General features: G+C 33.3%; 1 protein-coding gene across 1 annotated transcript; it reads right to left on the bottom strand.

The window, feature by feature from the left end:
- Nucleotides 1–6,382: 6,382 nt before the first annotated feature.
- On the bottom strand, nt 6,383–10,562 carry LOC127163411 (endonuclease G, mitochondrial). The gene is made up of 3 exons (XM_051106633.1): nt 10,461–10,562; nt 9,257–9,329; nt 6,383–8,937 (listed from the first exon to the last, which is right to left on the bottom strand). Exon 3 carries the CDS (start codon nt 8,392–8,394, stop codon nt 7,186–7,188), a length of 1,209 nt encoding a protein of 402 aa, XP_050962590.1. The 5' UTR covers nt 8,395–8,937; nt 9,257–9,329; nt 10,461–10,562; the 3' UTR covers nt 6,383–7,185.
- Nucleotides 10,563–10,786: the final 224 nt, after the last annotated feature.

The following is a 10,786-nucleotide window of genomic DNA, read 5'->3' as shown; positions in this document are numbered from 1 at the left end:
ACCAATTACAGTTTCATTGTTCAGTATCTCATACACACCGATACAGCATTCATGGTTCAAGTCCCTGCCCCTTTAATCGCAAACACTAAAGTGCCCTTTCGGCCTGATCTAGGTGCCCCTGTCACTTGTACATTTTATGGTGACTTTGTCTACCATCTAACCTCTTTTGAAGATGTGTTAGTATTACATGGGATGTGTTAAAGACATGAAAGATTATAATTGAATGTTTTTGAATATATAAATAAGTTTAACAAACAAAAAGAAGAGAAATTTTAAGGATCAGAAAAAGCCAAAACAAACAAAAGAAGTCCAACCTAGCAAAAATAAAGACAGTAAATTCTATGGTGCTACACAATTGGAGAAAACAAAGGAAACAAGCTGCGGTGAAAATCACTTTAATAAGACAGAAGTATGTCACATTGATCTTTCCTGAGTGCCTTTTCCCTGATGCAGAGAGAGTCATTCAGCAGGTGAGCAGCCTCTTTAATAATGCTTTTAATGGCTGTAATTGAAAATATCCATTGAATAGAGGCATCAGTCGGCCTGTTAGTATTGGTCTGGTCTTCCCTTGACGGAGCTTGATGATGCTGCAGATGATGCAGCCTCTGCTTGAGAAGCACCCTGCGTGTTGAAATGTGTTATTTACAGTGTTTTGAGTTCAAAGAAAGACTTGCTATTATTTATTGTTTTATTATGTGGTGATTCTGTTATGTCAGAGGTGATTCATATGAAAGGTACAGACTCATTCAGTAACACATGACAATATATTAAAAATGTGAATGTGTGCTTGTGTTTGACCTCAAAGCCTTTTACAACGAATTGCCCCCCTGGGGGACATAAATAAAAGCTGATATTGAAAGTTGACTTCTATCTTTCTGAGAAAGTTTTAGAAATTATAACTCTTTATCGCTTGGTGCCGCCTGAATATTCACAGTCCCCCCTTTCACCCAGGAGTGCGTGGGCCCACAAAAACTGCAAAAAACAGGGTGGTGTAATGATTGGCCAATAAGGATTATACATCATACAAAAGACGGAAACAAGACTTTATATGTTCAAGGACAGATGTGACCCTGGAAGCAGATATCCTCATCTGAATTATTCCTTCAGCTGGTTTCCAGGAGCAATACATGCATACAGAAGATGTATAAAAACATTTTTTTTTAAAGGACCAAACTCCCAAACTAAACCTTTTTCCTGCTTTCCAAGGTTATCGAGTTAATACAGAGACAAAAGTCAGGCTGAGAACCTATTATTTCTTTCAGAAGGACTACATGCCTTTTTCAAGCCAGGTTAACAAACACCATACTAAGGTATTAGGACCCACTCAGGATGAGCTTCACCTGCTTTCCTCACTAATACCTCTTCCAGCAGCAACTCAGTCTTTCCAAGGGACTTCTCCAATCCCATCTCCCATCTGTGCCAGAGATTTCCAGCCACATACCAACTGTTTATAGTTTATAGACTGTTTATGAAGTTTATAGTCTAGTGCGTCCAGTAACAACACACTACTGAGTCAGTCGACGTCTTGTCCCTTTTGAACACTACACAATGAGCAGGGCTTCTTGAACTCATGTTATTCACATTTTTGTTACATACTATTTGGTTTTTATCATCTCATTTTCATTCTCACTCTTTAAATTCAACTCTATTTTCTATTTTCTTTATTTTATTTACAAACTGGGATCTGTTATCACCAGATAATTTCTTGAGCACAAATGAGTTGCATGGCCCTTTTCTACGGTGGCCGAGAGAGCTCAACGCGCTGCAACTTAAGAAAACACATGCAAACAGAAAAAAACGACAACAAATTAAGAAAACATCTTCATCAGTTTGACAACACAGGCGCTGCAAATCCTTGTGACGCAAACACAAATACGGAAACGCGCTGCAAATTCTCACAACACAATGGAAATGTTTCAGGGGGACCTCAAAAAGTGACGAACCCAGCTGGGACGTGATTATTATTATTATTATTATTTTTTTTTTTTTTATTCAGTTAAAAAAAAACAAAGCAACATTTCAAATTGCAAATTCAATTGCAAATAAATAAATAACAGCAGAAATAGAAAACACAAAATGAACACAAACATACCAAAAGAAAGAAAGAAAAAAAAAAAAAGGAAATTCCAGGGCAGTTTCATAAATTTGAAAAGCTTTAAAATTTGTTTTGTTTTTATGAGCTTCTTATTTTGAGATCTCATATTAGAGAGGGTAAATTTTAAGATCAGTGTTACAAAATGTAATATATAATGGTTTCTTCTGACTTACTTTTGACTTGTGAATATAAAACTTTGCTAAGATAATTATCAGAAAAAGAGGGGTCTTGAAAACAAAGTAAAATATCATGAAAATCTAAATTAAGGGGTTTGCTTAATTTCTTTGTTATGTCTATTTTAAAGCCAGTCCAAAATGAAATAGCATAAGGGCAATAGAAAAATAAATGTTCAATATCTGGACCTGATTATTTTGTTTAACATCCTGATCATACGATTCATTGGTCTTTTGGATATTATTAGACTAATCTGACGAATTACACACTTAACTGTGAAACGTTATTAACTTAATTGCAAATATATAAATAAATAAAAAATAAATAAAATAAATAAAATAAAATAAATAAAAAATAATTAATGCAAATAAATATAACGTTCAAAGTTCACGAAAAAAAACTGCAACACCTAATTAATGGTTAAAATCAGCTGGGTCCGTCACTTTTTGAGGTCCCCCTGAAACATTTCCGTTGTGGTCTGTGCTATTTGCAGCACGTTCGTGTGTTTGGTTGTGTTGTGAGAATTTGCAGCGCGTCTCCGTATTTGTGTTTGCGTTGCGAGGATTTGCAGTGCTTGTGTTGTCAAACTGATGAAGATGTTTTCTTAATTTGTTGTGGTTTTTTTCTGTTTGCATGTGTTTTCTTAAGTTGCAGCGCGTTGAGCTCTCTCGGCCACCGTACTTTTCACCTGAAAAAAAACAAACAAACAAACATTCAATACACTTTTGCTCATGTTAACAGTAACAAGAAAACAATATTTTATACATTTGACACAGTAAAAAATACATTTGGTGAAGTCCATTATGGCATGAGCATTTGAACTTTCCGAAATAGTTGTCCTTAGTGTGAAAATATGGACCTCAAAATCATTGTTGGAAAGGGTTCAAATACACAAAAATGCTGAAAAATCAAAGAATTTGTGGGACCTGAAGGATTTTTCTGAAGAACAGCGGGCAGTTTAATTATTCAGGACAAACAAGGGACTCACAAACAACTATCACTAAAAAAAAAAAACAAACAAACAAAACACAGCTGTGGATCACTCAGGTAACAACACAGTATTAAGAATCAAGCTTATAAACTTTTGAATGGGTCATTTTTATAAGTTCAACTACTTTTTTTTTTGTGGACTATATGTAAACATTATTATGTGAAATATCTTATTCAGGTCAGTACTAAAGAAAAAAATAACATGCATTTTGTATGATCTCCCTTATTTTGCTAAAATAATTAACATTTTGCAGATTCTGCAAGGTGTATATAAACTTTTGACCTCAACTGTAATATGAAATCAAATATCCAGATAAATACAAATCTAAATTGTACATATTAAGCAATTTCTTCACCTGTTTGTTAAATGTCACTGAATTACTGTTTAAAGTAAATGAGAAACAAACATTTTGAAATATGTATTGCATCACAGTGAAATCTTCTTTTTTTAAAAGAATCTTTGCAAATCGCCTTTCCTAATAAATGTGCTAGTTAGCAAGTTTCACGGCTACATGTGACTAAATGCTGCTGAAGTAAACAGGATGCCTCATCACCCCACAGAAGAGAGAGGTGGGGTGAGCAGAGCTAAATAGCAAAATGAGGAGACAGAGACTTGTGTGAATCTTTCAGGAGAGGAGGAATGTTTCAAAATGTTTTACGACAAGCAGTTAATCAAACGGTTACATTTCATCAGTAATTCAAAACAAGCAAAGAACGTCATAACGGACTTCAGTCTAGTGCAAGTATTATGCTTTTTAAAAAACACTCCTGTTATAATCAGTGAAGCTATCTGCACTGTATGATGAATAAATGTCTTACCCCTTATTTACACTGCACACGATACAATCCATACAATTTCTGTATGAATAAAGTGCTAAACCATCAGTAAGAGTGATTTGAAATGCAATGCTAATAATTTTATGATGTCTAAATGCCAATTCATAAGACAAAAGATGAGAAATACTATATTACTGAATAAATGAGCCCATTAGTGGTCTTATGCTGGCATCTGTTGGTTAAAATTGTATCTTCAGATAGCATATAAAAAATAATGTTTTTGAAGTTTATAGCTGTTTTAGTGCCATTTTTAGCCTGGTCTCCATAAAATGTTGCATGCTTGTTTACATGATGCATTAGTTTACTCTTTTCTTTAAGGAGTTTTAGGCACTTAGGTACACTGTATAAGGACCATTATTGAATGTCCCTGTTATAGCTGTCCAAATGGAAATGTACAACTTTTTTTTTTTTTTGATAATTATTGACCTAGAGAGCCTAGAGAATTTTTATGCACTGATTTTGATTTTGAGTTAAAAATCTAGGACTAGTTCACAAAAGTAGTTTTTTTTTTTTTTTTTTTTTTTTTTTTTTTTTAATAATAATATCAAATATTAAAAAAAAACAGTTGGATTGACAGCAATGGTCCTAGAGGCAAAGTTGTTGAGAATGAGGGGATCTATCATATGGTATGAAGTATCTAGTGTTTGTGTGAATATATGAGCTTTTTTTTTTAGAAATTTGAAGCCATTTACCATAGAAATTTTGTGTTTATTGAAGCCTTTTTAACTGTCATAGCACCACCTATGCTCCATGAAACTTTGCATGCTTGTTTGGCATAATATGATACATGTGCTCACCTAGTTTTGTGAAGTTCTGATTTTGCATGCAATTGACCATGCCCTTTTTTTTAAAAAATAAATGACCACATTATACCTACTCAAAGGGTAAAATTAAACATTATTTTGATATTTTGATTTAGAGAGTCCAGAGAACTGCGCTGCAGTTTTTTTTGATCGAGATTAAGTGAAAAACCTAGGACTAGTTCGCAAAAGTAGGTTTTTGACATATTTGTGAATATTTAATGAACGATTTGATTGACAGCAATGAAGTTGCTCAGCATGAGGAGATCACTACGTGATTACAGAGGCATAAAACTTGTTAGCGTTTCTGCTCCCTAGGCCTTACAGTTTGGTCTGCACGATTAGTTTTAGGGAAGAATAATAATAATAAAAATCCTTACAATTACAACAGGGTTTCAGCGCTATAGCTCGAACTCCTAATGATAATGGTCTTGCTGTCGTCAAAGGCATCAATAACAGGCAATATCTCTGACTATCTTCAATACACAGTACTATTGTCTGTCGGCACAACCCTAAATTGAAGGTTGTGATGACACTTTGTTTCCTTACCATAATGTATTCTCTTAAAAATTCTTTATTGTCAAATGTGTGTTGAATGTAAACTCCTATAAGAAATGTAACTATTCAGTGTGAATTTATCTGAGAATATTCTTAAATAAGGAAATCTATTCAGTGATTGGTCCGTGTGTATTTCGTCATCCAAAATCCCATTTGTGCCACAGCAAAGTGTCCTGAATCATCTCTAAGACTGACACTTGAGTTTTAGTCCTACACTTCACTTAAATTACTTCTGAGATGCTTGATAACTAACTTTTAAGCACAGCTTTGAGCCAAGATTTTTTGACTTAAGTCAATTTTTATCAGTGTTCTTGAGAGTAATTCTTAGAGGCTTGATAAATACGGGCCCAGACCTTTACAAAACATTTTATCTAAAGGTCAAATGAATACAAATTAATCAATTTCCTAAATTGCTAGACTAAATTAAAAAGTTGTTTACAGTATAGTTCTTAGGTTGTGGAATTACTGAATAACAACTAAAAAAAAAAACACTCACTGACACTGACAGAATCTATATTGTTTTTACAAATGAGGATGTCCTTGGAGGTTTTTTCAAGTTAAGGTCATATACAAATTTTTCCCCAAAATTTGAAGTGTCATGAAGTTTTGTCACCATTTGTGGTCAAGAGGAAAATTAAGGTTCTTACCTTCCTAAAAAAAAGATATACAATTATATATTGTTATATGTGGAAATTAGCAAAGAGACATATTTCACTGCACTACTCAGGTAAAAGGCAATTAGCCTCAAAACATGACTCCTAAAATGGGCAGGGATCAACATGATTTATTTTAAACTTTATTTTTGTTTTAATCCAGTGCAATGTAACAAACACATAAAAACAAACAAACAAAAAACAATAGAAAATAAAAGAAATCTTCTTTTCCAGGCCTGTTTGTCAAAATGTTCAAATTCTCTGATATTTCCAGGTTTATTATTTATAAACATAAATTTATTAATAATGTATATACAAGTACATTATTTATTTATTTATTTATCATTTATTTATCATTTTCGCAGGTTTCATCCTCCATAATAATTGGCCTGACAAAAAATAGTCAGATTTTTTGGTTTTATTTTCTTTTATTTATATATGTATATGTCACAGTGAAGGAAAAAGTGTGCTTTTGTCTTGCAAAAAACAATTACACAGCACAAAAGGAACAGTACAGCGAATTAGATATGACATAAATTTGAGCAAATATCTAACTGCTTATTGAAACACACTGAACTCACTGACTCACTGAATGATAACACTCAGATACATGTTGTTGTGTTTTTCCACAAAATGATAAAAAACTCTTTAGAACTTGAAACACAAAGTTGAAGAATGTGATTTAAGTATAACTATATATACATATAATTATAGAAAAAAATTGCATTCCCTCAAAAACACTTCATAATGCTTTCACACTGGATGCTTTTTAGCTTTTACACAGTGATGCGCTGCTTTCCTGTGCTGTTTGCTTTAAGTTTATATATGAAAAAAAAAAAAAGAATACAGAAGTTTTATAAAGAAATACATAAATATAATTTGTCTACATAACTTATTTCTAGCATTTAAGCTCAAAAGGTTCATTAAGATACAGATCACAGCTGTTACGACAGGACCAACTTCATGTACCTTAAGGGTAGTAAACTGTAACAGTATAAAAGGTTTGCGTTTAGGATGTTCGGGTTCGCTGACTCAGCTGAATCCAAAGTACTTTGTCACTGCTATGCTGCAATGCAAATTATTCTTCATTAAAACCTTGGGGATCCTCATAATTTTTCTTACAGGAGCTTATTGTGACATCTATTGTAACACTTTTTTTCCCTTTGTTTCCCATCCATGTTGCCGTCCTTGTATAGTCCTCCTTTGTCAATTCAGGACAGCTTTCTGTAAACTTCAGGCCAGACATTTTCTCAATATCTGTAATGTCTACCTTATAGGGATTTAACCAATCATTTTCTGTATCTTCTTCACTGTTTTCATTGTCTTTTGATTTCTCATTGGGCAACGTATAGCATTCTAGCTCTATGTCTTCACCCTCTTTCTCCACAATTACCACCTTAAAGAAGTGAGATGGCACTACTTTCTCTCCCACATTTTCTGTTTCTTTCAGGTAAAGTGGTCCAGTGTACACATGCACATTACGGACTGTTTCGCTGATTATTTTCTTTCGACAGTATTCTTCTAACTTCTTCCACTTGCCTCTGTTGAAGTTACTATACTGTGGTGTTATGTTGTACATCAAAAAAGTCTTTTTATAGGCTTCCTGACACCATGTGTGATTGGCAGCAGCAGCAAGATGACCACGATCATAGCCTGTGCTCTTAAATGGATTGCTGTTAGATAGTTTGTAGTCAGAGTCTGAGTCTGAGTCTCTAAATGTTGGTTTCTTATAATATGAAGGTAAAGTACTCACATTCAATATCTCATACACCCATTCAGAATTATTTTTCTCTTTGTCGTATGACATGACATAAAATTGTTTTTTAATTATTTTGTTACTTTTTTTATTATCATTTTTTTCTGCCTGGGGAGAACAATCTATTAATTTATATACAGAATTAAAAGGTGAACCTGGTTTTGGTGGAGCAGAGGTTTTGTTCTTGTCAAACATTTCTGTGAGCGGGATACGTATGTAGATGGGACCACGCTTCTTTGCTCCTGTTTCTGATTCTGATGCTGCACTGAAATCAATCCCGGACTGGTCATTGGGAGCACCAGGATCATTCCCACTGGACTGTCTCGTGGGCTGAAATGGTGTCCTAGTTTGGCACTGACTGACACTACCTGTTTGCCCTTGATTTCTGTTTGTTGTTTGTTGCTTAACTCCTTTAGCAGCTACCACTATATTTGGTGCAGCACTGCTTTGAGCTTGACTTATATCATCCGTTGACCGAAGACAATTTTTCCCTCTTCCATTCTCTCTTTCAGCTTTCATTTGGTCATGCATATCTTTCAAACTCAACTCTGTGCATCTTTGGACTAAATGTCCACTCTCATTCAGACTAGACTCTTCTTTTCTTTTTGTATTTTTAATAGCTGCAGCACTATCACAACAGACCAGCGCTTTCTTCTTAAATCTTTATCAATTCTTCGTGCTTTTCCCCAAGCTCGTTTAATATCATCCTCTGGCCAGCAATCATCACACTCCTTGTTAATGTCATATTTCTTTTCAATCTCTTTTTTAGTTTCATGCAAGATCTTAACATTAAAATATGTTAACAAATCCTCAAGCACAAAATCTAAAGTGACATTAGGTGGGTTTCTTCCTCCTTTCTCAAGAGTGGTTTTAGTATTTACAGAAGATTTAGTGTTTTTTACAAAGATTTTTTTTTTTCCAACTTTTTTTCCAACTTTTTTTTTTTTCGGGATCGCACTCATCTCGATGCAACAGAAGAACAAAGTTAAGGAACAAATCACCCTTTACTCAGTCTGAGGCTGGATTTTATTACTTCTTCAAGAGCTTCAACTAAGAATGGTCTCTTCTTCCTGGCTGAAAAAAAACAAACAAAAAAAAAAAAAAACATAAATAATGTGATCTATTAAATAAACTTGATCAAATGCTGCAAATAGTGTCACATACCAAAATTTCATCAGTCTGTACCAATAAAATTGAATGGTTCTGGGTACTATAGCAAAATCATTAGTTAGCTATTTTACTTTATTATTAAAACTAATACACACAGGCAGCCACCAGTTTTTTATCATTACATATTTTACATTTCTGCTAACACTTTATTTTAAGGACCTATTCTCACTATGCCTAACGACTATTTATTAAGACCAATAAAACAAGAAATAAGAATCCTTACCTTGTCTTTCCTTTAGTAGAAATACATAGAAAATCTGACAAATATCAGTGTCCAGTAGATGATCCAGAGAAATCTGTGAAATTTGTAAACAGTGTCTTAGAAAAATATCAACATATTCTCTGTCACATTTCTCCAAAGAGGTTCAGTCATGTCTGTTCTCCAGTGAACTACACTGAAGAGTGTGTTTGTCACACACTGAATTTGCAAGTTATTGCCAAGTTCCCATCCAAATGCTTAAGCACAAAGTAGGTTAGGTGCATTTGTTTAAAGCTGATTTGTTTAAAAATGTCTACAATATGGGAAATATTGGTCTGACAAAAAAGTAAAATAGATTTATAAATTAAAGCAGAGAATGAAACTATAATCAAAATGCAACAAATTGTGATTAGTAGCCTAAATAATTACTTAACCAAATGAATTATGAAATTTAATTAAAATGGATTTTATTAAAATGGATCCGTAATAGCAGCATAAACAACAGAGCAGGAGGATTCACACAGGCACTAGATACTGACAAGTTTTTTATTGGCACTAGATATTCTTGCTAAAGACAAACTGATCAAATCTGTAAACTTTAAAAAGACTAAAATACTGTTTTACTCTCCCCCATTGCACTTGCATATTAATGTCATTAAAAAATAATATTTAAATTTATTTTATTTTATTTTTGTTTGTTTGTCCACATAATGGTAAGATTTATATAAGCTTTATAAGCATTGTCACAAAAATTCTTGCTATGACTACAATTAACCTACTAAATGCGTAACTAATCAGTGTAATATTATACAATTCTACAGTACTGCACCTTGGGTAATTCCCATCCTGAATACAATTCAACATAAGTCTACAGTATAGGTAATTCCCTTCTTGAAATCATACAATATACAATACTTCAAGATAATTCCCTCTCTAACCATCATACACTTTTCATCCATTCTCAGGAAATGATTTAAAACATTTCCATCACGTTCATCATACATGTTCACATGCATTGTATAGGACATTCACAATGTACTCTTGTTAAAGTAAAAAAAAAAAAAACACTTATAAAAGTAAAAGAACAAAGGATTCAAAAGGTGATATTTTACTTTTGAAAGTACAAATTTTCCAAAAATGTATTTCGCTAACCTGTTGTTAAATCATATTCCTTTTATATAAAATGTGAATTTTTATAATGTCAGCAGAGCTGAACTAGAGTTCTTACCTCTGTCCTCTAGAAACACACAGAAAATCATGCAAAGTTGAGTGTGCTGTATTATAAGGGTCTTGTGATGTTTTCACAGATCGCAGAAGAGAGACAGTCAAGTCTGTTGTGCAGGAAATGATGATGGTTGTATTTAAACTTCGACACTCTTTACTAAGTTGAGGGCGTCACTGTCAAGATCAGCACTTCCCCAAAGCTGTTTATACAAAATAAAAATGAGTTACATTCTAAACACAAAGGCAACTTGTTGTGGAAATTGTGCTGTGTGATTTCACAGATTATTTAGGCAAATAAAGTTATTATTATATATTACAATATTTCATATT

The sequence above is a fragment of the Labeo rohita genome, chromosome 3 (assembly GCF_022985175.1).
Source record: "Labeo rohita strain BAU-BD-2019 chromosome 3, IGBB_LRoh.1.0, whole genome shotgun sequence".
In the NCBI taxonomy this organism is placed as follows: Eukaryota; Metazoa; Chordata; class Actinopteri; order Cypriniformes; family Cyprinidae; genus Labeo; species Labeo rohita.
The sequence above is the reverse complement of the archived record's forward strand: the minus strand, read 5'-3'. Positions and strand labels throughout refer to the sequence as shown.

What these genes read in the sequence shown, in the direction of transcription:
- LOC127163411 (XM_051106633.1), bottom strand. Translation starts at nt 8,394, where the DNA reads ATGCATGACCAAATGAAAGCTGAAAGAGAGAATGGAAGAGGGAAAAAT.